Source organism: Paramormyrops kingsleyae, chromosome 7, assembly GCF_048594095.1.
Source record: "Paramormyrops kingsleyae isolate MSU_618 chromosome 7, PKINGS_0.4, whole genome shotgun sequence".
NCBI classification, from domain to species: domain Eukaryota; kingdom Metazoa; phylum Chordata; class Actinopteri; order Osteoglossiformes; family Mormyridae; genus Paramormyrops; species Paramormyrops kingsleyae.
Window position 1 is genome coordinate 35,714,180 of NC_132803.1, and position 26,107 is coordinate 35,740,286.

The 26,107-nt window shown below is 46.0% G+C and overlaps 1 protein-coding gene across 3 annotated transcripts; it reads left to right on the top strand.

Moving 5' to 3' along the window:
* Positions 1-1,123: 1,123 nt before the first annotated feature.
* On the top strand, positions 1,124-25,552 carry pik3r1 (phosphoinositide-3-kinase, regulatory subunit 1 (alpha)). 3 transcript variants are annotated; one of them, XM_023796117.2, is made up of 16 exons: positions 1,124-1,415; positions 3,268-3,880; positions 14,754-14,846; positions 14,963-15,037; positions 15,172-15,303; positions 16,169-16,370; positions 16,476-16,558; positions 21,637-21,739; positions 22,164-22,262; positions 22,356-22,536; positions 22,701-22,826; positions 22,940-23,082; positions 23,214-23,390; positions 23,486-23,560; positions 23,670-23,840; positions 24,022-25,552. In XM_023796117.2, exons 2-16 carry the CDS (start codon positions 3,541-3,543, stop codon positions 24,209-24,211), a joined length of 2,190 nt encoding a protein of 729 aa, XP_023651885.1. In that variant the 5' UTR covers positions 1,124-1,415; positions 3,268-3,540; the 3' UTR covers positions 24,212-25,552. The 3 variants fall into 3 exon arrangements, with proteins under 3 accessions (XP_023651885.1, XP_023651922.1, XP_023651914.1); XM_023796154.2 differs by lacking the exons at positions 1,124-1,415; positions 3,268-3,880; positions 14,754-14,846; ... (2 more) ...; positions 16,169-16,370; positions 16,476-16,558 and adding an exon at positions 18,784-19,009; XM_023796146.2 differs by lacking the exons at positions 1,124-1,415; positions 3,268-3,880; positions 14,754-14,846; ... (2 more) ...; positions 16,169-16,370; positions 16,476-16,558 and adding an exon at positions 20,413-20,598.
* Positions 25,553-26,107: the final 555 nt, after the last annotated feature.

Here is a 26,107-nt window from a genome sequence, read left to right on the forward strand (position 1 = left end):
ATCACCCATGTCTTAATGGTCTATCCTGGTCAGGATAACAGGGGCACTAAAGCCCATCCCAGGCAGCAGAGGGGCCATGCTGGATGGAATGCCTGACCCTAGCAGGACACACACGCACAATTATTACTCTACAGACAATTTAGAGACACCAATTATCATAAATGCATGTTGTAGGATTGTATGAGGTAATCCACATTATATGGGGAGAACATGCAAACTCCAGATACAGACCACAGCCAGGATTAAAACCATCAACCCTAGAAGTGTGAGACCTTCCCACTCTGCCACCACACTGGCCATTCGAGAAGACAATGTCTGACAAAAATATTAAAGAGCTGAAGTGACTTATCTGCATTAATGAATAGTCTCATGCACTAGGTTTTTCTTTAATGGATTATATGCTAGCTCAACCAATTGTAAAATATTGTTTTGGTGAGGGATTTGGATTGGAGTGTATACTCAGTATCCTGTTGAACCTGAACCATGCACTATTATAAGAAACTAGCCCAAAATGTATTAACTGCACAACCTATTTGACAATGCAGCGATAATATAATTATCTAAAGTGAATTTAAATGCTGTCAATGCCAGTCCAGATGTCTCTTCAAAAACAGAAGTGGGTCTAACAGAATTGGGGTTTTACTTCCAGGTTCCAAACTACAGCACTTTTGCCACATCACAACTTTCCTGTTGATCTAAATGTCTCTCCATGGGTCAGTCGTAGGTAAACTGCCTGCACTTGCACCTGCCCTTTACCTGCCTATGTTAGTAAGGAAATTCAATGCATTTCATTTCCATCGTTCTGGTATAGAGCAACATCTATTTATTAACTATATTACCCGCAACACTGTTTATAAACCAAGCCAATTTAGAGTCAAAACTTTGCAAACTCTGTGAGTAAATAGTATCTTTAGCGATAAATTTTCAAAAACATATATATATACACATACACACACACACACACACTAGAGAATCTCGGAGCGTGATCACATAGGGTCATACATCGGAACATCGTGTTTCTAACAAAGGTTCCCAATTATGGGCGGGGCTTTGTGCGACTCGGGCGGGGCGCCTGCGTGGTTTGATGCTGACGCACTTTGATTGACGCGTGCACAGGCCCGCTAGTGTCTTTCTGGGAGCTCAGAGCGGAGCCTCGCGCAGACGACGTTTGCTCGGGCGTTGTGGCGTGGAGGAGCGTGGCTCTCAGCTGGATTGCTGAATCTCGTTTTTATTGTTTTAACCGAACGTGTTTTATTTTATTTAAAGGTCCTCGGCTCAGTTTTGTTTCGCGGCACTTCTCAAAGCGAAGACTTGAATCCTTTCGCTGCGGCTGGAGCTCTTCGGGGTTTGGCTGAAGTATTCTGAGGGGAAAAAAGGAAACATTCCGTCGGTCCTGCCGGGCCCCTCTCATGCCAGTGAGTTACGGACCGACCTGGGCTTGCTGTTGCAGACGCTTGCGGCCATTATTTTCCACTTACAGAATTTGTAGTAGTTTTATACTCATTAACTGGGGAATACCTAGCTAACATACAGCCTAATAAATAAGTCTGAAGTAACTGGCGATGTATTCCGAGCTGGGACTCGTCAGCCCCAGTCTTTCCTAGCTAGCCAACATGCAGCCTAACGGGACTGCCGCGAAGTACTAGATAACTGGTAAGCCATCTGCGCGAAGATTGCGAATAAGCAGTGCAGTAATTAACTTTTGGCTCGTTTTTGTCAGCGCTGAATATCGGTAGCTGCTCCCTTTGAGTGTAATACCTGGCTAGCTTGCCGGCTAACTCTGCTCTTTCAAAACTCGCTTCCCGTAGCGTGGCATTAGCTAACGTGGTAACAATGGACAAACTGTGTTAAGGAATGGTTAGGAAGTAATGGCTAACTGGATGCGTTTTGGGATAGTCTAAGGTGCTGAATACATGTGTTGTTTGAAACGTACAGGTTTCATACCATGTGCCGTCCCCTTGCAGCTCGGCGGCAGTGGTAGTGCTCAGTCGGCTTATGGTGGCGCCTGGTGACGGTGCCTCCTATCGCTTTCATTCTTGGTTGTTAGGCGATCTAGCAGACGGCAATTCACTAACCGTCAGTGATTGGTTAGCTGGCTGTACCTTTGCTTAACCGCTGCATCAGTGTGAGTAGCCCGTCCGATTGCATCAAGAGTCACTTGACAGCGTTGTTTTCTCGGCTTAATATAACCAATGTGGTCTTTAAAGCGAAAGCTAGTTAAGTTGAGTTTGGATGCTGTGCCCGTGAAGCGGGACGGTAAATGCTGACATGATGATGATCATGATGGGCTTCGCTATTTTAAACTTGCGACATGGTCACGGAAGGAAACGGCGGAACAGCTTCTGTGATAAAGAGGACTGGTCAGCTGTCCCTAAGCGGGCACTGGGTCTGCATTTGTAACCTTACGGTACTTTTTCATACGTCAATTGCATCTGGATACCAGGCTTATCGCGACTTGCTTTGCATACTGGATTTGAGTTTTTAAATGAAACTGGTTGTCCTCTTTAATTTGACTAACCGTTTGCTGGTCTGTCAGTGCAATTCAAGCATTCAGGCAGATTTCAGTTTTATTGTGTAGCTGTTGAGCGGTTGACAAGTTTTCGATCATGATGAATTTAATATTAAATTCGTTGAAAACAATCGGACGAGGACCAACTGGAAAGGTTAACTCTTTAGCCGAGCTTTTTATCGGCTATAGTGGTAACTTGACCTGTGCTTATCATTTTCAGAAATTAAAATTGCAGGTCCACTAATACCGCTGGTGTCCATTTTGCGATTTGGAGCTTTTGTTACACAGCCCTCTTTATGCTATGCTTTAGATAACCCAGAATAGGGAACTTGATTTTTTACTTCCTGGCGAATTTTTAAGCGGTGGGCCTGTTCACTTACACATTGTTTTAATTCAAATGTTAGTCTTGCACAAAGGCAGTGCGTTTCATCGTATATCTTAACTCTTTGTTTTTCCCGTTTGTTTATGAACTACAAAGCCGACAGCTGTTCTTGGTTGCCGAATATTTCTGCTGAGAAGCAGACGAACGTTTTCAATCTTGCGAGCTAATGTAACACATTTTGCGCGTATTTAAAGAGTGTTTAGATGTGAGAGCTTACGCCGCAAAGACACTCACGGGCTGAGGACTGAACTGTAGCCGATGAAACATTCCAGACATCCGCCTATGAAGGAGTGATGCGGACAGTCGCTATCTCGGAAGATCACTCGTCACTTAAATTAAGCGATGTGCCGTAGATGCTTTTTGTTGTCTTTTTCAGGTGGGGGACATCTTCTCTGGACTGCAACCGTGAGTGCATCAGACAGATGGGCCCACTATGTGAGAAGCACCACAAAGGTGCGCATGCTTACAGAACTTTGACGATAACTCAGACTCCCAATACCTGAAGAAATGAAGACTCTTCCAAGTAAGGTCTAAAAAACTGCAGAGGATTTCTGGACTAGAGAAAATTCTTTTTGCGTGAAAATATTTCTCTTCGTTTGTCATATCTGCAAAAACAAGGACTTGTCTTCTTTCTGGTGCAATAAACTGAATGATCAAGATGAGTGCAGAAGGATACCAGTACAAAGCGCTTTATGACTATAAAAAGGAGAGGGATGAGGACATTGACCTGCATGTTGGGGATATACTAATCGTCAGCAAAGGTGCACTTTTAGCCCTGGGCTACAGCGATGGCTTTGAAGAAAGGCCCCAGGAGATCGGCTGGCTCCCCGGTTTCAATGAAACGACACAGGAAAAGGGCGATTTCCCAGGGACATATGTCGAGTACATTGGGAAGAAGAGAATCTCTCCCCCCACGCCTAAGCCAAGGCCACCCAGACCCTTGCCTATGGCCCCAGGCCCAGCCAAGGTGGACACGGATGTTGAGCAGGGTGAGTACGGCCGCACCATTGGCTGAAATGCCTTTTCGCCCTACTGAACCGCACATACTTTAAGCAACAAAAGCAAACTGACCACATTCCTTTCACAAAGGAAATACTTAGCCTTAGTCGGGCAACTCTGGCCATTTATTCTAATTGTCTTTACACCGAGCAACGGAGGGCAATGATGAATTTGACACAGCTGTTTGGAAATCATCGCATCAGACATGCATTAATGCACATTCTTCCCATATGGTTGTGACATCAGTTGCTGAAGCACATTTATCTTGCATGCCATTAAAGTTCTTTTTTAAGGTACTGTGTTCAAATGACTCTTTATTTTATTGCGTGTACGGAGAAAGCCAAAGTAAGATTTAAGACCTTGAGTAATTGCCCAGCAGCTGACTAACAGTTATGTAAGTTCACTTAGATAATTTTATCTAAGTAACCCTTCAGGTATGTTACTGCACAGCATGCAATAGACCCAAGTCATGTTGCATACGTACACTTCTATACAATGACTCTTAGTGATCTGCTGTTGGATTCCTGGAAGCTCTGTTACTACTGAAGGTCTTAAGATGAACGTGAAGGAAACTGGCATAGAATGGTGAACGTATTTCTTTCAGCTGCTCTCGTCTAGATGTTGTCCTGGTACAGCTTAAACATATACAACCATTCTGCTATACAACGCCATTGCACCCCCCTCCCCCATAGTGCATGGCCCTCCAGTTTTTTTGGAGATATAACCTTGAGTTCTTGTGAGGCAGGGGGTGCACATAATGGATGCACCAAGAGATGTCAGCTTTGCAGTGTTTCGCACAAAGACTGCATACATGTGTGCATTGTAAGGCTTGGCACTGAGCTGGATATGAATGTGTCACTGGGGGGGGCATCCAAATTCACGTGAAATGGGTGCAAAAAATTACAAGCAGTTTTGAGTAACTCTGGAATGTATCAGCAATGCTGTACTGTCGAATGATGTAGCCAAAGATTGTTTGGTATTGAATAGGCTTTTTGACAGTCTAGCTTGTTTAAAAGTTGTTGAACTAATTTTTTGGTTTATTTTGTCTGGGTAACTACATCAAATAGATGTTCGTATGATGTATGACAAAAAGTCTATGTAAGTCGAATTTTGATAGGTCTACAGTTTTCTGTGTATGTTTAGGATGGCTTTTTGCATTTGGGTTATTTTCTTTAAAATTTCTTATGCCTGTCATGCAGTTGCAGTTTGTATGAGCCCATTGTGAATTGAGGTCAGTCCTCTTAATAGCAGCTGAACCTGCCAATGGTAACAACTTAGACTGACAGGGTTTAATTTGGAAATGCATGTCCGTTGCTTTATAAATCCTTTAGGATTCTTCACACAGGTTTTATACATGCTTTTAAAAGGATTAATCTAGCTATCCAGGTAGTAACATCATTAACTTTTGCTAATAGACAAGGCCCATTAGGTTGAAATGACTCATCCTGCTGGAGCTCAGCCGGGAATATTTGTGTGACAACTAAAGGAGGGTGAAGTTAGTAGAGCGTGACAAAATGTACAGTGACGACAGTCTATCTTGGTTTCTTCATGCACGTGTGACAAGAACTTTGTGCCTGTGGTAGAATTTTAGCTTGCCTGCATGTATATGTGTGTTAATTCAGACCTCGGCATGGGTACCTTTTTAAGTTGTGGTTTCTCTCCAGTTGGTTTGTACCCATCCTAAAAGTTTGTTTAAAAATCTGTATGATATAGTTACAACGCACTGGACTGGTTAACATTCAGCTGAAATTGGAGACAATGCATATAGCACTGTTCCGGGCTACCTCATTGTAGTGTGAACATGTACGGTACCAGCCTGATGTATTACTGAGTCCACTGTTTGTTCATATTAACTGAAAGAGCCATTTTGCTTTGGGTGCAAAGGAATTCCACATTTGATAATGCTTTTGCTGCTTGGAATTCTTTTGTAAAACATGCATAAGCAGCTTTAATAGCTGTAATTTAATTTCTTTGTCAATTCTTAATAGCTGATTTTGCTACTCCACAAAGGAGTGGTGTTAAACGGGAGGTGAAACTTTACAAGATTAGATGTGTCTGGTTGTCTGATGCTGTGAAATGCCCATGAAGACAATAGGCAGAGTGTTTCTCTGTGCAAGCAGGACACCCATGCTCTTTCAGCGGTCTCTTGGACCACCCTCTGAGTGGTGACCCAGCAGCATGTTAGACCTTTTCCTCCCATTCTGTTTACTTTGTGAATTTTTCCAAAACAGTGTTTCTGTAAGGACTTTTTCTGCACAAACTTAAAGCACAATCACAGGGTTTACTAACATGGTGTTAGATGCTTTTTTTGGGGAGGTTAAAACTGCATGGTTTAGTAATAGTGGAGTAGCAGAGCACATAACTATCTAGTCCTAAGTTGTCCTAGTAATGCAACATTAATTAACATGAAGTAATAGCATCAAATTACCATGCCCCTACCTGACAAAAATGTAGGTTTTGCTGGCCTGTTAATGAAATGAGGTAGCTATTCCATATATTGCTATACCACTGAGGAAAACCCGATTTCATTTATACCCAAATGAAAGTCAGCAAGTCTCCAAGTGCCTGTACATTTTGTACTTTCATTCTCAAGATATCAAGCCTTTGGATGACTGCAATTTATGCATGATGAGTCTCCTTGATGCCAACAAGGACACAAGCTTGTGCTCAACATGCACATTATTTCACTGAACCAGATAACTGTCTAGAAAAGTTGTCTAGCTATCTGTAAAAGTTGTTCATATTGAACAGTGTGTTAGACAATGTTTAGTAGGATTTTGAAAGCATTGTCTGCCTTCTGTCTGGTTTTTGACAGCATTAAGAAATTTATCCAGTTAGTGGGGACTATTAGTTAAGTGAATGAAGTCAGTACATGGGTATCAAAAAAGAACTGCAAACAAAAAACGCTCTTGTAAGTCATTATATTAACTTACCAGTATCATTTCAGTCCTATTTGACATTAGTGGACATTTAAGCAAGGGTTAAAGTTCTATAAGGAGTGGAGGGACACACCATCTTTGTCATACGGGATGAGCACATTTTGATCCAATTTGACATCTGTTCTTAAAGTGACTGTTTCCATATGGCATGGTTTAAATGGATTTTTTTGTTTTAAGCCAGCATGTATTTCGCATGCATGGTATAGCAGGAATGGCCCATCTTCTAGTTTACTGGCAAGAGAAAATTCTCTGAAGCTGGAGTGGGCTGGGAAGCTAGTACATGGCGGAACTGGGCCCAGAGTATGTGTGAGCACAGCTTTGGGAGAAGAAAGGAGCCCATGTTCCCTCCAGTGGGGCCCAGAGCTGGGGCTCACTGCTGAATTCCTGTTGCTTCAGAGCGCCTGTGATTTATTGCCAGCCTCTGAAGGATCTGGCAGATCCTCTCTTTCTCCTCCTCCTCTCTCTATCCCCCCTTCCTCCAGCATTTTTGAATGTTTTGATAATGTTTCTTGGGTCGGCTTGAGGAAGGGAGGTGGTGTGGAGAGCCACAGGGGTTTGACTTCAGAGCAGCAGATGTGAAAGACGGGGATGGATTCGACAGGGTTCTGGGTTTCAGCAGTTTAAACACAGCTTTGGGCTTCAGCTGCACCTCGTCCTTTGGCCTCCATGTGTCTAGCCATGTTTGCAGGCCTGATCGTAGATTTGTAAAAGCCACAGTCATGACTCGTACTTCCCCCTCGTTCACTTCGCAAAAAAGGATTCACCGCAGATGGTTAGATTACATTCAGACAACTATCCTTTTCTGTTGTAGTGGCTTGGTTAATTCACCCCCCCCCCCCCCCCCCGCCTAATCGTGCCTCCTTGTTAATCAAAGGAAACCCATAGTGCCCAGTGGTTTAAGCCCTTACCTAGCAGCTGAAGCAGGGATAAAAAATATGCCTGAACACGGCCTCCCATAATGATTATACTGTATGACTGAGCTGCCCTGAGGTGCACATCAGTTTACATTGACGTCTGCATGTAGCAGTGCCAGCCTTTGTCGACACCGATGTGGATTGTAATCTTCTGAACAGAAATATGGGCTGAGCCAATGGCACACCTCTGGCATTTAATTCCTGCCTGTACGTTCTAGTGCAGGTGATACAAACCTTTAGTCACACAGGCAAATGACACCATGCAGTGTGTTCTAATTTCACCCTTCCAAACGTCTTTGGTTCTTAATCCAGCGTAAACCCCTTTGTTGATGCAGGAATTTATCAATGTACATATCCAGCTTTGAGCATTTCCACCATGACCGTAAGAGAGAAGTACCCTCTGTCCCTCCCCCCCTCTTTTTGTAAACATACTTTTGAAAATGAAGAGTTCTCTAAATGTGCATGTGGTTCAAATTCCATAGTGGTGTCATTAACACAACTGTGGGTGTTCTGGGCCAGAAATACACGCAGTGTCTTGCACTAAAACATTTGATCTTTTATCTTCTGTTTTTTTATTTTATTTTATTTTTGGAAGCGTTGGCTTTGGGCAAGGCTCTTGGTGTTTTGTGTCTGGGTACAGCTCAGATGTACCTCTCAGCCTGAATGTAACAGTTCCTTTTTAGCTTCTAATTTTGTTCAGGCATCTTAGACACTTTTTCGGTATACTTTAACTCAAGTGGGCTTTAGTAAATGTAAGTGGATGGATGGTTAGGTGCAACCATATCGCTGTTGGTCCTGTTGTAAGCTTTTTATTCCTATACCTTTTTAGACCTGTAATAGAGAGAGCACTTATTTATTGTAACAAATTGCATCTGTGGAGCTCTATGCTCCAGCACGCACATGATGATGTGCCTCTCAGAGCACCTTGAGTTTGAGATAATGTCCCCTTCGATTTGCATTTGTTCCGAAAGATTTTATGCCATGGGTAAGCTGGGAGGACTGTTTGTGCTGAGCAGGCTGTCTCCCCCCACCCCCTCCCCTTCCCCACCCTCGCTGCCGTGAATCTGTACAATTGTGCTTAGTGCTGATCGTGGTAACTGGGGGCACAATGCGTGAGGACTTAAATGGCCGCTTTGAATTTGCCTGAATGGTGGCTTTTGTGAATATCCCTGCTGTGACTCCCAAACTGGTGGAGGGAATTAGGTCAGCAGACCTGTGTTTGAAAAATGAGTTAATTGTGGAAAGGTTCCTGGAACATGTTGGTTTGAGTGACATGCATCGTAAAATTGTCATTTAGTTTTTACCCTTCTCTGTAAAATGTTTGTCCTTTTTCTCCATGTTGTTGGTGTTTTTCATTGTTCCACGCTTAAACACTATAGTCCAGTCTGGTCATTTAATAATCCTGAATTATGGCTAATTTTCATTTTAGTTTACTGAAAAACATCCTTGCGTGATCCGTAATTTAATATAGGCATTAACGGGTGTGCATAACTAATAATTACTGGTATTGCACTCTACTTAGAAGAATATTGACTGGATTTGTGTAGCATCCAGGGAACATACAATAATTTGAGCTAAATAAGGGTGGTCAGCCTCCAGCAAGCTGTTTGGGGTATAGCTCATTGTGGATGAATACCACATTATTTTAGGGGATCCAAGCCTGAAAAACATCTGCATTGTGGATGCAAGTTGAGGTTCTTGATAATTGTTCATTTTAAGTTGTGTGATCAGAGTTGCTTTTAAATTACTAAACCATGCCAAATTTCTGGAAGTTAGCTTTGTTGGTTTGAGGCATTGATGGATTTTTAAATTTAAACGTATTTTTACTCTCTCTGAAAGGGTTGTAAGACTAGTTCAGTTGGTATTTTAACGGAAATTTGACAATCTTCCTCCCTAGATATGTCTAAAGGAAATTGAATTCCTCATGAACACATGGTCATACAAAGGGTATTTTGGATCCACTTCTTCCAGAAAGAACTTGCAGCTCTTGTATGGGTGAACGAACGTATATCTTCTTTAGATTTTCAGAGAATAACAGAAAAAAACATGCGTCTTATCTTAAATACTAGTCCTTCAAAAGCTGCAACAGGCCTTATTTTTGTTTTTTGGTTTGTTACTTATTCTGCTGCTTTTACATGGGGACTCGCCACATTCTGAGTAAGCCACTAATCGGAAACAATTTCAAATACTTTGAACAGTGATTTTGTTCAGGATTTGAACCAGCAAACTCCCCCCCCCCCCCCCCCCCCCATTAGGGAATTTTGACCCCTTTTACATGCAGCACCCTATGACGGGGAGCTCTTTTAAAATGCTTTGCTCTGATAGCAGAGGACCTTTGAACAAGGGTGATTCAGTGCCTGTTCTTCTGATTGGCTATGAGAACTCGTGACTGATGGTCTGTGGCCAAGCCAAACACTCGCCTGCTGAGGGGTGCTCTTGGGTTGGACTCATGAAGGAATGCAGCAAATCCACTGTAGTGGTTTTGAAATTGTACATATAAAACTGCACTGAGTAAGGAATCTGAAGAAAACCCATTTGGTGTGAAAGTAAAAGTTTTGGACTAAAATTCGTAGTCTGGAAAAGACCATAACGCCTTTCCTTTCGTTCCAGCAAATACCCCCCCTTTTTATGAGCCTGCGTGCGTGAGAGCACACACGTGCATTTTATTACTTGATCGCCTCAGGAGACTGAAGGCTGAATTGGCAAATCTTCTTGCTCAGGGCAGAGCGTATCTGCTTGCTGGATTAGAAACATGTTGCAGGAGAATGCATTTCAGATATGCTGAGGTACCAACAGACGTAAAATAGGTGATTTGATTTTAATGCTGTTTTGTGAAAGGTGTGGTGACGTTCTTATACATAATAGCTTGGTGGATAAGGCCCCACTTGTTGCTTGGTAACCTCGTCCCTCCTGCCCACCCCCCCTCCCTTTTTTGGCTCAGAAGAATAGACCATGATCACGCAGGCTGTGAGATTTCATCTCTCCTGCTGAATCTAAGGAGTTCACAGTGGCCCCTTCTCGCATCAACCAGGTGTCTCTAGCTTGATGGGTAGGACACTTTATGAAGTGATTTATTGGTGTGGCTGAAGAGCCACAAATTGAGTTGTCTTTTCCATGAATAGATGTGAAAGTCCCAAGATCTGTGTGCGGCACCAGATGAGGTGTTTCTGCAGGAGAGTTCAGTATGGAGGAAATCATGATAGTGACAGTCGATGGGGGCCGGACCCCGCAATAGATGAGGCAGGCAGTAAGCTGGCAGTGATGCAAATACACATGCCTGAGGGAGATTCAAAGCTGCAGCAATATGGATAAAATTAAATCAGTGCAGTAAAATAACAGTTCAGAAACGTGACTAATAATAATAATAATAATAATAATAATAATAATAATAATAATAATAATAATAATAATAAATCTTTATTTGTATAGCACCTTTCATACAAAGGAATGCAGCCCAAAGTGCTTTGCATTCAATAAAACAAATCCTGATGTTCAAATCCACAAAATATGTTTCAAAATTGGAAAAATCAAATAAAAACATTCAAAAGCAAATTACAAATTATAATCAGAAGAGTAGACATTAAACACAATAAAACACAAAACATAAAAATAAAAAAAAACAAATAAAATCACCAGGACAACTAAAAAATAAAATAAATGTTATGCATTAAAAGCCAATTTGAAAAGATGAGTTTTTAAAAGCTCTTTATATCTTGGCAATGAATCAGCCTCTCTAATTACTGTTGGTAATTTGTTCCTCACTCTAGGTGCATAATAACTAATAATAACTAATATCGGCACTATATCTCCTATTCACTCTAGGTACATACAGGGCCTTAGAGTGGCCGGATCTGAGAGCCCTCGCTGCAGTGTAGAAAGCTAAAAGATCAGAAATGTACGAGGGTGCGAAACCATTTAGTGCTTTCTAAGTAAAAGAATTTTAAAATCTATTCTAAAACACACAGGTAGCCAGTGGAGTTCATATAGATGAGGTGTAATGTGATCTGATTTCTTTACTTTCATCAGTGTTCTACCTGCTGCATTCTGAATGACATGTAATTTAATGATGGCGTTATTAGGTAAACCAGCAAAAAGGGAATTACAATAATCAAGACAGCTGGTAATAAAAGCATGCATTAACTTCTCAGCTTCTTTAACAGTTAAAAACGGTCTGACTTTAGCAATGCATCACTAAGTCAGTGGGTCAGTGAGTGGGTGCACTTCAGTCAGATGTGTTCGGTTATTAATGAGTCCTGTCTTTTAATGAGTGCTGTATGGATTGCAGAGCTGTTGAATTTTCCAGCACAGTGTGATTCTCAGCACTGTGAGTAAACCTAATTGAGAAAGTGGTCAGAATCCAAATGCTGATGTGATTTTTAGAGAAAAGGAGAATGGCATGAAAGCAAACAGGTTTCTTTCCTGTGTGCTGGAGTAGCATGGTATATTTTCACCACCTGAAGGGGGAGACATTGCTTCACTGTTTGCTGACCAACTTGCTCGCAGCTCCTTAACATGAAAAGCTGTGTTCTTCTTTCACTGTGAATCAAAACTGGCTGGTCTGCTTTTTTATGCAGTTCCCTTGCTTACAGTGTGTGTTTCACTTCTCTAAGCCAGTTGCTCCAGTGCATTTTTGAGTGTTTTAGGGAAGGGTGCAGTGTGTATTTTTGTACAAGTGAATTGATGGATTTCATGGGTTTTTCTGTGTTAAGGCTTTTTTCAATACTGTAGGAGTGCCCCCACAGAATGTATAATATGCATGTAATTTTTGGGACGTGCAGTAATCCCAATGGAAGAGAGCGAGAGGTGCATCTATTTTGTGGTAACGTACTCCTATATTTAGTATCACTCCCCATCCAGAAGTTTGGCTGGTTCAGGTGCACTGTCTACACTTTAAGATTTTCACGTCAGTTTCTCTCATCTCAGCCTGTAGAGCCTTAAAGGCCTGATAAGTCACTTGTGAAAGGCTGCCAAACCTCAAGGTGCATTGCCTGTGTAGGCTTGTGTGTGAGGCCCTGTTTTTTTTTTTTTTTTTTTCTCCTGCTGTTGCTGGGGTAACAGTGATGTGTGACTTTTTTCTTTTTTTCAAAGAGACCTGGTGGCTGAGCAGTCTTATTGGTGGAGAGTGCTGCCACTGCAAAATGACTGGATGAATTTGAACCTATCCAGTCACGGATTTTCCCTAAAGCCATGACAACAGTTGTAGGAAACTTTAAACGTTAGGAAATGTAGCAATGAGGCAAGGAGCCATTGATTAATGTTTTTGTTTTCACATGGCTGTTAGTACCTTTTTACCCTTTTACCCAAAATTATCTGCTGTAGAAGCTCTGGTGAGGGAGGCCTAAATCTTTAGGCAAGAATTGTAACTGACAATCCGCCCAAATGCCTGTTCACTGACTCCAGCTTTTCTGATCTTGAGCCTGGGGTCTGGTTATTATGGGACTCTTTGTCTATCCGATCTCTTGTCATCACCTTAGCGTTTCGAAGAAAGCCGTTACTCAATCGTTCAGAACATTTCTGTCATTTTTTGGACGTCATTCAATCCAGCACTGCCAATGCCAGGTTGTTACTAAGAAGCAATTCGATCCGGCTTCACTCCGTGTCCCTTGAGTGTTGTTAGTTGGTGTAAATAAACACACCTTCCGGATTCTGTGTTTCCGAGAGCCCCACCAGCTTGAATGGCTAAAGATGCTGTGGGAGGATGCACAGAGTTACTAGTGCGCTATTGGGGGTTTATCGAGTCATGGTACTGTTGGGTGTTGTCCCAAAGCTCTGAGGAATCTAAGCCAGAATTTTCAGTCTCTTTTTTTTTTCTGTTCTTGCAAATTGTTCTTAAGATGAACTTAACTGTAGACAATGAATTTTGCCATCCAGTGGCAATTCCAGTAATCGTTGACAGACGAGAACAAATTTCCTCCTTGAGAACTTTTCACATTGAAATTGAAGCTGTCTAGCTTAGTCTAGTGATAGTTCGTTTTGGATAATCGGTGCATACAGCTGCCTGTTTGTGGTAATAGTGGGGTAGCAGTTAAAACAGATTTAGGTGAATAGTTGAGCATGTTAAAATAGAGCCTTTCCAAAGGTAACAATTCAAAGGCTGAAACTGTAGATTTAAAAATGTATCTCTGATAATACTGTAATAAGTGAGATTATTTTCCTCCTGGCTTGCCTTAAGTGCAGGATCAGGAAGGGAGTACATTTAAAGCACATTTTAAACAGGGAGTTCATTCATCAACCCCCCACCCGGGCTGTTTAACACAGTGGCCTCCAGTTTTGGTTCTGAGAAAAAGGCCTTGGCTAAATACCATCGGGCTGATCCAAATAAAGCAGCCAGCGAGCCCAGCTCCTTTCATGTCCACACCTGGGGTGCTTAGATCTGAGAGACCCAACCCCAGACATGCCAACCGCTTAGTTATTAGTGGCTTGTTTGCTCGACACAACAATCCGACTAACACTTTTTGATTGCCAGGCCTTGCATTGGTACCCTGGCCCTGGGAATACTGCCAAACATGCCAGGCGCTACTACCTGAGGATTCTTTCAGAAGTCTGCTGCTTTTGAAAGACCTTTCCCAGATGCCTCAGTGTCTGTGTGGGCAGGCCACTAGCTGCCTATGTCTGCATGCCCCAGCTGCCCTCAGACTGGTGATATGGGCCACCCTGTGGCCTTCTCACCAACCTATAATCAGTTTGCATTGCCTCTGCATCGCTGGCATGCAGTTGAGTGTTTCTGTTCCTCCCCCCCGCCCCCCTTGCTCTGTGTTGCACACGCGCAGTGGGAACAGGCCACATTCTCCACATGGCGCTAAGCCACCTGCACAGCTCTGCTGTGGGCAGGCAGCAGATTAAGGCGAGGCAGACGCAGCTGCGGTTAAGGCAGCCTGAAAGAGCAGACCCGAGACAGGACGTGGGCGTGCAGCCGGCTGCCCGGGGCCTCCATTGGGCCTGACGGGGCAGACAGAGGTGGGGTTCCGGCACATACTCACGTCCCTCCTCTCCTCTGCGTCTCTCCCCAGGCGCCTCGCTGCAGGACCTGACGGAGCAGTTCACTCCCCCGCAGATGGCGCCCTTCATGCTGGTGAAGATGCTGGAGGCCATCGAGAGAAAAGGTGGGTGTTGGGAGTTCTGGAGTTCCTGCTTCGAGCCAGTGCATTCAGATGTGTTCCGTGTGACTTTATGTGCATGAACGCATCATGAATCAATTAGCATCGTGTGGTGTTCCTAGGTTTGGAGAGTCCTACCCTCTACAGGACATTTACGGCCGGCAATGGACTGGACGTCAGGCAGTGTTTTGAAAGCGGTGAGTGACTGTGTAGAGCCAGGGTGACCCTCAGCCTTTGTCGTCAGGGGGTGTTCTTAGAGGGGCGGAGGTCTGGCACGTGGTTTTGTTGTCGTTGGGACGCTTGCAGAGACGTGCCTGTGTCTCCACCCCAGATTCCCCTGCTGCTGAGCTGGAGCAGCTGGACCTGCAGGCCCTGTGTGACGGCCTCCGGAGGTACCTGCTCGACCTGCCCCACCCCATCATCCCAGCGGCAGTCTGCAGCGACATGGTGCATATTGCTCAAGGTGAGGTGGAGAGACCGGCCCTACAGTGGGGATGCAGGCATGGTTGGTCACTTGCTTTGGCTTCTCATCTGTGGATGCTGCAGTATGATCAGGCGGCCACAGGAGGGCCTCAGTGCCTGTGCAGGCAGCTCCGATGGTGGGGGACGCATCATGCTGACTGTGCATTCTGTGCCCGTGTTCCTGGAAAAGAAGCACAGCTGCAATGAGCGGGGGCCGCCCCTCACTGTCCCCCAGACGGCACCCGCCATTCCCGGCCTCCCTTTCTGGGAGCTCAGGCTTCCCCATTAGGGTTCTAGCATGACAGGTCGGGTCACTCATTTGTTCCAACATGTTCCTTCTCTTCACATTCAAATGTGCAATCAGATGAAAGTTAAACAGCCCCACGAGTTGCATAACTGAACTGGTATGAGGGGGTGGGGGGGGCTCTTAAAGGGCCGTTTGCATACACGTTTCCAAGCTTTGATTAGCTCCTGCCAAGCTGAGGCCCTGGGGTGCCTGTGCTGATATCAGAAGTTAATTATTAGCAGGGATTCGCGGTGCCCTGATCGGCACCAGTTTGGACATCCTGTCCCTGCGAGGTGGACCCCCCCCCCCCCCCCCCCGACTTCACTAGGAACAGGATACATATGACTAATCAGTTATCTCCTGCACCTGCAGTCAACCAATTGGCCGCAGACGCACACTGTGATCTGGAGCTGTGCTCGCACTGTAATCACAGTCGCTGTTACCGCCCTAGCGACTGGCTAGATCTGTGTACCCACACTCACCCTCGCTCCATGTCTTGCTTCGAGATGCCCTGAGCCAGAGTGTGGAAGAATCTGCCAATGTCCTCCCTGACCGTGCCTCTTCGCTGTTCTGCCCACAGACGTGCCGAACCCGGAAGAGTGCGGGCAGCTGCTGCGCCAGGTTGCCCGCTCACCGCCCGTGCCGCCCCAGTACTGGCTCACCCTTCACTGCCTCATCCGCCATTTCTGCCGCCTGTGCCAGGCGACCACCAAGAACCTGCTCAGTGCTCGCGCCCTGGGCGAGATCTTTAGCCCTCTGCTGTTCAGGCATCAGGCAACCAGGTGGGTCCTGGGGAGGGTATGTCCCCGGGGGGGGTGGGGGGGCATTGCAATGCGTGACGGGGCGTGAGCAGAGGACTAATTGCATGGTTTGTGTGTCTGTCGCAGCTGCGAGCCGAGCCCCGAGGCTCACATCAGGATCATTGAGGTTTTCATCACTACCGAGTGGAACGAGAGCCAAGCTGCTCCCGGTGAGTTTGTCGGGATGTTGAGCAGAGGGGATTTTACAGTGGGAGGAATGAGTTCGGCAGGCCACCACCACAGGGGAGGGCATGTCATGCGCATGGTCAGGTGGACGTCTGCAGAGGAACTCGCTGTGCGGTCACCTTCAGGCCTCTTCTCCATCCTGTGAGGGGAAGTGTGGGATTCAGTGACATGCTCAGACCTCCAGCCCGAAGTTTTGCATATTTTGCTTTTAAGCCTTTAAGTCCATTCAGAGCCGCTTAGCTGTTTGTTTCACTGTTGGCTTAAGGTCACCTGACAAGTGGCTAATAATGCCCCTGCTGACTGCCAGCTATTGATTGCGTCATTCCTCAAAGCTGCTCAGCCTGTTTCTGGTGGGATGTCTGTGTAGCTAGGCCCTGAGTACCTGTTAACTGGGTGAGTGAGGAAGCTCTTTCCTACCTCTACATTCCTTCTCTCTGGATGTTCCTGCACACTTGGGTCTGGTTGCGATGCACTGCATTGGAACATTATCTTCTCACCCCTTTGCCAAATGATGATGCTGGAAAGTGGGCAGCTTCATTTGTGGAGAAATGCTCAGAGGACTCACATTAATTTTGCGTCACTCTTTAAGTGAGGACGAATGAACGTCGTGGCAACAGTAGCTTTAAGAATTGGTTTGGCACCAAACATAAATTGAGTTGGCGTATTAACGAAGGTTTGTGATTAATAATCTTAAGATTTGGTGTAACGGAAGAGGGTTCATGTCTCCTGAAAGGGTTCTTTGTGTTTTTTTTTCACCCTCCTTTTTCAGTCCTGAGGTTTGTGTAGGATGTTATGAATGGTGCCTGCAGATGCCTTGCTGTAGTTCTCCTGCCATGACAAGCCCTCCCATTGACCTTCCTGTCCTCAGTGTGGAGTCCATGGTGTTTTGTTTGCTCACTTTAAAAACCCCCTACCAAAGCTTTCGATGACATTTCAAGATGTTTCAAGAGAATGAGCTTATGAAACAGCCTGGCTGAAGCGGTGTTCATGTGACGTGGCACATGCTTTGACCTTTTAATAGGAAAGGTTGGTTTCAGCATGTGATGTGGTGATAACGGAACCAGGACTGTGACGTTGTAAGTTTGTGTCTCACTCCCTGGGGACTTTTCAGTGTGATCTATGTAAGCGTTGGGTCACGATGAAACTTGCGAATATGTCCAATATGCAGTTCAAGCATCACTTGTTGCAGCAGCAGAGATGTTATGGGAGTCCATTGCTTGTATGCTCCGTTTTTTGCGCTGATTTTGACTTTAAGCTCAAAACCTGCCCTTGCATCTTCGAGAAGGTGAACGGGTTCGTTGGAACCTCTTTGTTTAGCTTTGCCGGCCACTCTGGCGGACGTAAATGCATGCTGCCAAACATAGTCTTACTGGCATAATATCAGCCTCTGGAAGCAGCCTCAACAGTGACACGAGACAGGCGACCACAGCAGCGGGCAGAATAATGGCCTGTGTGTATGTGTGTTTTTACAGCCCTGCTCTGCTCTGCCCGCTGGCTCTTTTAAAGGTTTTATTACCTGTTAGGGCCTATTTATACTTGCTCCTGGCATGGGGCAGCCTCAGCTGTCAGTAGTTCGCACCTGCAGGAGCGAGTGGGGGGGTTGAGGGGGTGGTGGCAGGGCGGCCCGGCCTGGCCCACTGGTCTTAGTTCTGTGAGGTGAGCCCAGTCACAAGGAGAGCTTTGATTCTCTAATGTGCTGAACTAGCCCTAGTTCCTTCCTGTGCCTGGCAGGTTGGTGGTGATGATCTGTTTAGCTTTCAGAGACTTCATAAAACCCGATACGTTACGGCCCAAACGTGCACGGGTGTGTCCGTCTCTGCCCGTGTGTGTATGTGTGTTCCCATGTGCGTGTAAGGGCCCAGTTACTGGAGTCTATTTTAAGTCGCACTGAACCTCCCTAGGATTGGGTTGGCCGCAAATCTCAGGTCGCTCCATAGTGAGCGCTTGTTAGTTGACGACAGTTTTCACTTCAGAACTCCCTGCTTGCTCGCCCGCCCTCCCCCTCCCATCGCACCTACCTCCGCTGGCCCGGAGTGTCCAGCTCAGCAAATATTTGGACCCGTCCAAGTTAATGATAACACCAAGCTCCCCATGAGCTCAGCGGCGAGACGGGCTGTGCTGCGCGGGTGCTGCATTTCAAACGGGTCGACGCAAAGTTCAGCTGGGTAATGATTAACTGACAGGTCAGTCCTTTGGAACCTGCGCAGACGAGCCCCACAACTCAAGCTCATTGCCTCTGTGGACTGTGCTTCTGGGTAGTCGCACGCAGCACCTGCTGCTCCAGCACCGATCTGATCCTGATCTTTCAGAGCCGAGTGAGGAAATAAACCAGGCTTTATTTATTACTTAACAAACCATACGTCTGGGCTGGTTTTTGCCACTTCTTTTGGTGGATGAAGTTTACGGAGTGTTTCGGAAGATGCACAACTTGCTGTGTAAGTAACTGGGGATACATACGGCAGATGTATTTTGGATGAAAGCGGGATGTGCTTCTGTCTGAGGTTCTTAGGTTAGCCATGTTCTGATGGAGCTCCTGAAACAAAGTGGAACATGCGAGTCTGGGAGGAGGGAGCCCTGCTGGTTTTCGGCGTCTGACCTGCCCAAGGGAGCTAGAAGAACGAGTTTGGCGGTGTCCCTGGGGGAATTTTGGACTCCTCTGTCTTTTAGCCCCGGGGCAGGGATGAAGGTTTAGGAGGCTGACGTGTCTGTCTGCCTGCCTAGCTGTATGTATGTGTGCTTGGAAATGCACTCAGGTGTGGATGTGCAGGTCTTTGAGTGGAAAGATGGCTATAAAGTGAAACTGGGTTATTTCCCTGCTTGAACTGCCAAAGTTGCATTAGGAGAGTTTATTTTATAGAGCTGGTTTCCTGAGGTATGTTTCGGAAAATGTTTTTGAAAATATGATTTAATTTATGGGAAGAATAGATCAGTATTGTCCTGTAAATTTCTGGGTTTTGGGGAGGGGTTGGATCTTTACTGGGATCTTATTCTGTCCCAGTGTGTCTCACTGGGTCAGACCAAAGCACCTTCATGGGACTTTGTGTCAAGTCTGCATGCAGTAATACAATATTTAACAAACTGGTTATGCTGCTGTTTTGAAGCAGCATACTCAATCTCCAGTAAAGTCCACTGCATGGACCTGGTGCGGGGGTCTCTTTCCCAACCAGCCGTTGTCAAAGGAGAAGATAATGCCCCCCCAACACTCCCCAGTCCCTTTTTAATCTACTGGGAACTGTGGCTATTTTTGTGTTGGGGGCCGGGGCAGCCAGCTTCCTGGATTTCCTTGGTGTCACACTCGGGGATTACGGTGGTGTTTCAGAGGCGGTGGCGGCGGCAGTGCTGACCTGGCCATACGTTACCGTGGCAGCCTACGTGCCGGGCCAGCACAGCTGCTTTTGTCTCTGTGCCAGCAGTGGGACGGACAGAACCAGCACGGGGGGAGGGGTGGAATCAACCTGAGAGAGATCTAGAAGGAGAGAGAGGGAGAAGTGGTTACAGCCGTTCTTTATCTTGCTCAGATGCGTCTCTCTTCAGTCTTTTTGAAACCACGCTGCCGGTCGGTCAGTCAGTGTGCACTCCGCCACACCCTCCTGATTATGGGTCACTTTGCACCGGGATGAGGCGTGCGCGTGTGTGAGTGAGCCAGTGTGCGCTGAGCCCCGCACCGCCAGAGCGACTGAGCAGGAGCCTCTGAGCCTTTCAAATGACATCATCGCTCCGAGGAAATGAAAGATGCAGTAGCAGGCGGGAGTGGCCTGGTGAACATACCGTGACTCCATTGGCCGGGGTAAGTGATGTAATGCATCACTTTTAAAATGAATTCCAAGACACCCGTACAAAGAAAGGGGCTTGCTCCTCACACTACTGTGCGCCTTGTCAGCAGGATACGGGGTCGTATTTGGTTTTATTTGCACTTCTCAAATGTACAACACGGTTGTGATGGTGGACCTCAATGCTGAAAATGTCAGTTCAGAACCTGGCTTTGGGACGGATTTGCTCTTTTATATAGAGATGGATCCTCCAGGTAACACTGCATGCGACGGACATGCTCTTTGTCACGTCCTTTCCTTCGGGCCACGGGGGATGTGGCTCAGCTGGTCGCTCTGACCAGCTTGGGGGGTTGGAGCTGTTTTGAATTTATATTATTTTGGTTCCTGTGCTCCTGCGCGGCCACATGACGTTGGATCTGCTGGCCGTGCACCTGGACTTGTATGTGCTTGTGTGCGAGTGCGATCAGGCATGCCAGCCGCTGTCGCTGGGCTGAGATACAGCGTGGCGGATTGTCACCAGGCTTGCGTGCTGCTGCGGGCCGTGCTTCGCTGATAATGCGGAATGAGTAAGGCAGACAAAGGCATGCAGATCTCGGCCGGGTTAAAAATAGCTCACCGTTTTCCGCCACCTCACACTCTGGAGAGTCTCACCCATGTAGTAAATGTCACTGGTCTGATTAGTGTGTCAAGCACAGCAGTCGATTCTTTTTCAGTTGGGGTGTTTTTGTGTGAAGCTGTAGGGAAGGATGGTGTCAGACCTGTTCTGACGCGCTCTGTATCTCAGGTGTACCGAGTGCCATGCTGCTCGGCCGCCGTCAATTCGAGCTTTTGTATCCGGGGCTAAACCCTTCTCTGGCAGAAGTTTTAATGTTTCGCCTTCGCCGTGATCTTATCTCCATCCCTGCGTCGGCGGCTGTTAATTTCAGCATGACTGCCGCGGATTGCACCCTGAGAATTGCATGTTTTCATGTGAGCGACAGATGGCGCTTACTCCCCACCACGATTTATGGCCACGTCTCACCCATGGTGTGAGAGAATGATTGTGGCAGACGGTTTGGTTTTTAGTGAATGGAGTGCCCTTCGTCCGGCTCGCTCTGTTGTCGTCCTCACCGGTAGATGAGCATCTGTGCTTTTCCTGATTTATTTTAACCTAGCACCTTTGCAGAATGTTGTACTGCTGTGCCTTTTGCTTATCCTTCTGTCGTTTTAACTTTGAAATGGTCATTTCCTGCTTATTTCCTGCTTCATTCTTGCATGTTGGCTAAGTGGAAAATGTCGCTCTCACCTTGCAGCCTTGCCTCCTAAACCTCCGAAGCCCACGCCAAGCGCAAACAACGGTATGAACAACAACATGGCCCTGCAGGACGCCGAGTGGTACTGGGGGGACATCTCCAGGTAAGTTTGGCCTGTTCCTTACCCTTCATATTGGCAGCCAGGATGTCATTAACCGTCGCTCAACCCAGTTTCTGCAACGGCATGAAGTTGGGGAAAGTTTTGAGTCTTGTCCCTGCTTCAGAAATGATCTCGCAAATGCAATCTGCAGGAAATTGCTAAGCAATAAGTAATGTGCAAATTGAAAGCAGAGTGGCTGCTTTAGCGTTCCTGATGGGATTCACAAAGGCTGAATGAGCCCCTAAAATCAAGATTGATGTGCCGTGGCGCTGTTCCTGAAAGTGGTTGGCCATAAATGAGCTGGCTGAATACCCTAACATGCAATGGGACAGGCTGTTTGTGGAAGCACAGCTATCAGTGTGACCTCTGTTGCAGTCCCATGTTTTATTGTCTTGCTAAACGCAGGCTCTGTCCGCTGTTTTTGCAGAGAGGAGGTGAACGAGAAGCTGAGAGATACAGCAGACGGTACATTTTTGGTTCGAGATGCTTCTACTAAGATGCATGGAGACTACACACTGACACTGAGGTACGCCATGACTTATTTCCCTTTATGTCACAGTAATGGAAATGTCTCCATGTGTTATGCTAAAGAGCCATAATGGTTTATCTTCTCTTACAGGAAAGGGGGCAACAACAAGCTTATCAAAATCTTCCATCGTGATGGGAAGTATGGCTTCTCAGACCCTCTGACTTTCAGCTCTGTGGTGGAGCTCATAAATCACTACAGACATGAGTCCCTGGCACAGTACAACCCCAAGCTAGATGTGAAGCTCTTGTATCCAGTGTCAAAGCACCAGCAGGTGAGTATAGCACAGACCCCATTAGGAAAAGCAGTCGATCTTTACCTTCACACAAAGCTGTTTGTTGAACAGTCTAAGAGGGCTTCACACAAGAAGTTTTGAGCTTCCACTGGACTGATGGGGTGAACAGTTGTGACGTTTCGTTTGCACTCTTTTGGCTACAGGATCAGGTGGTTAAGGAGGACAACATTGAAGCAGTGGGGAAGAAGCTGCATGAATACCACCTGCAGTACCAGGAGAAGAACAAAGAGTACGACAGGCTCTATGAGGAGTACACCAGGACATCCCAGGCAAGTGTCCGGGAATGCTCTCCATTTTTGTGGAAATACATGGCCACCTGGAGTATTCAGTCAGCCGCTGGCTGTGCACAGTCGTAGCTTGACGTTACCCTTGTCACCTTCAGGAAATCCAAATGAAGAGAACAGCCATTGAAGCCTTCAACGAAACAATCAAAATATTTGAGGAGCAATGCCAAACGCAGGAGCGGTATAGCAAGGAGTACATCGAGAAGTTCAAGAGGGAGGGCAATGAGAAGGAGATCCAGCGGTAAGCCCAGACCCATGACAATACTTCCAGTCCCTGAATGTGTCTGAGGGGGTCACGATGGTGACTTCAGTCACCCGACGTGACTGTAAATCCGCATGCTGATCACTGTCTTTTTTTATTTTTTTTGCCAGGATCATGGTAAATTACGAAAAGCTCAAGTCGCGCATCAGTGAAATCGTGGACAGCAAACGGCGTCTGGAGGAAGACCTGAAGAAACAGGCTGCCGACTACCGAGAGATCGACAAGAAGATGAATAGCATCAAGCCCGACCTCATCCAGCTGCGCAAGACCAGAGACCAATATCTAATGTGAGTGACCGGCCTTCTCCTGGGCTGTCTGTCTGGGCGCTGTTCAAGGGCGACTCCGTTCCTCGGTGGTTTGACGGATGCGTTCTGTGTTGCAGGTGGCTCACGCAGAAGGGGGTACGGCAAAAGAAACTCAACGAGTGGCTGGGAATCAAAAATGAAAATGTGGAAGAGTACGTATCTCATTTCTTTCTGCGCTCTCACCATTTGGTGGGTGACTCATGTTGCTCGCCGTGACTCTGTCCCTTGCATCCCGTCATCGTTGTCCTCTATGCCTTACAGTCAGTACTCCACGGTGGATGACGACGAGGACCTCCCACATCATGACGAGCGCTCCTGGAAGCTTGGCAACATCAACCGAATCCAAGCGGAGGCTCTGCTCCGGGGAAAGAGAGACGGAACATTCCTGGTTCGGGACAGCAGCAAGGCTGGCTGCTATGCCTGCAGTGTGGTGTACGTATCCAGTTCGTTACTGGCACCCATGGGGGGCCAATGTGCTGCTCTGTCTGTTGGTGACAAATTTCTCAATGTGTGAAGCACATCCGAGAAAGTGTCAACTTTTTAGTTCTGGTAGTGTTCATTGTGTGATTCGGCAAAATCGCCCGTTCTAATGATACTCTCTTACCCTCCCCAGTGTCGACGGAGAAGTGAAGCATTGCGTCATCAACAAGACGCCCACCGGCTATGGATTTGCGGAGCCCTACAACTTGTATAGCTCGCTGAAAGAACTGGTGCTGCACTACCAGCACACGTCGCTTGTACAGCACAATGACTCTCTGAATGTCACGCTAGCGTACCCGGTCTATGCGCACCAGAGGCGATGAGCACCAGCATCAGCGTTGGACTTGCGATGCGAGACTGAGAGGGCCTCGTGGGAAGAGATGGCCTCCTTTGGGCCCACGGAAACATCCGGAAGCGGTCTTCGTCCCTTACCAGGGGAGGATGGACGTCTCAGTGACAGACTCTTAACGAGTGTTGGGCGGTGAATGTAGTGTTGCTTCTCTCATGCTTTCTGGGGGTGGGGGGGGTGGCAAATAAAGCACATTACCGTCCTGACACTGCTAGGCTGTCTCCTAGGAGGAAGGCACAGAGGCCTTTTCTTAACGGTGCTTGCTGTTTTCAAAGCTTTACCAGCTGGAATGTCAAATGCTGATAACCCCCAGGGTGCTTTGTTTTGTTTTGTACAGCCCCTACCCACCCACCCACTTTTTCATCTTTTTCCAGTGTGCGTGCGTGCGTGACCAAAACTCTCGATGCAGAACTGTGTCCCATGTCAGGACGGACGAGCGTTCGTTGGCATACCTTGGGTCAGCTGATAAATGTAGCAAGAAGGCACTTTCTTTTGTATACAAAATATGGACAGTGTTGTGCGCAGAGGTCCCTGTCACAGCGAGAGCACTGCAGGATCCCTGCTTTGTTCTTTTCCTTGGAAGCATTACGGCGCAAGCAGGACGTACGGACAGGATTTAAAATGGACCCGCCGTGTGACTCATTGTACATATTGTGGGGAGAGCATCAAAGTGATTAAACCAATAGTGCAGTACCAAAAATGTTCAGGTCCTTTTTGGTTTTAATGCTATTTCTGCTATGCAATTCTGTATTTCCTGAAAGCTGTTAACTTTTACATGTGGCTACCCACAGTATAAGCTTGTTTTAACTTTTTGTCATGTCCACATCAAAGATATTTTAAGTGTCAAAATGGTAAGAAATTGGCTTCAAAAGTTTAAAAAAAAATAAGTAAAAATAAAGAGATTACATACTTGATCATTTAATTTTTCAGTGATTTAGTCTGAAGTCCACTGTATTTTTGTTTTATTTTTACTTTAATGTCATTTTTCCTAGGCAGAGCCTACTGAGGATTTATTTGTAAGCTGCTGAATTGTCAATAAATATTTCGTTTCAGAAAAGCTGCCCCTAATGTTTAAGTCCTGGGTCATTCCTGAAGGACATATGATCTGAGGGTTTTACTGCAGTCAAATGCTTGTTACTGTTGGCCCTTCTATGTTGAAAATGCTACAGTGTTCACTTTTCTGGACCCATCTCCATGGAGATTATAAAATTACAAAATAACTATTTTGTGTGCAATTGTAATAAAACCTTACCATAGGAGTGCCACACTATATGTAATGAAAGGATTGGCCAAGAGATAAAAATGTTATCTTCCCCTTCCGAGTTCCCAGGGTGTTTTTCTATATCAGAAATCCATTGTGGTTGCGTGATAAAACAACCTATTAGGCACAAATTTTGATCCATCCACTGCCAGTTAACCTGGAAGAAATAAACTATGAAATTGAATGCTGATGCCTATCAAATAATAGTTTTTCCTCACCAGAGCACACAATTCACTGCCGCGTTTCCATCTCTGCTGCCTTTGTCATTTCAGCCATCTTGTGTGACCAGATGGCACTTTGAGAGAGGCTGCCATTCGGTAATTGTATTGAGTTCGATGTCCTCTTTGCCAGTCCAGTACTGCTTATTCGCCTGCCTGTCTTCTCCAGATCACATTATACATGATTCCTCTGCTTTGTGTGGAGCACGGTGGGGTTAGTGGTCACTTGGGGTGCTGTGCTTCAGTGTCTTCAATACTCTGTCGCCCCAATGCCAAATATAACTCTTGATGTGCAGTACCTCAGTCAAGGTAGGAAAGAATGGAGAAATACTCATACATGCACCAGAATGTGGTTTGGGGGGTTTCTCCATTTGTAGGCCAGTTTCTATAG

Coding starts and splice junctions, on each gene's coding strand:
- pik3r1 (XM_023796117.2), top strand. CDS start 3,541: ATGATCAAGATGAGTGCAGAAGGATACCAGTACAAAGCGCTTTATGAC. Junction 15,304..16,168: donor CATGGTGCATATTGCTCAAG/GTGAGGTGGAGA, acceptor TTCTGCCCACAG/ACGTGCCGAACCCGGAAGAG. Junction 16,371..16,475: donor TTCAGGCATCAGGCAACCAG/GTGGGTCCTGGG, acceptor TGTCTGTCGCAG/CTGCGAGCCGAGCCCCGAGG.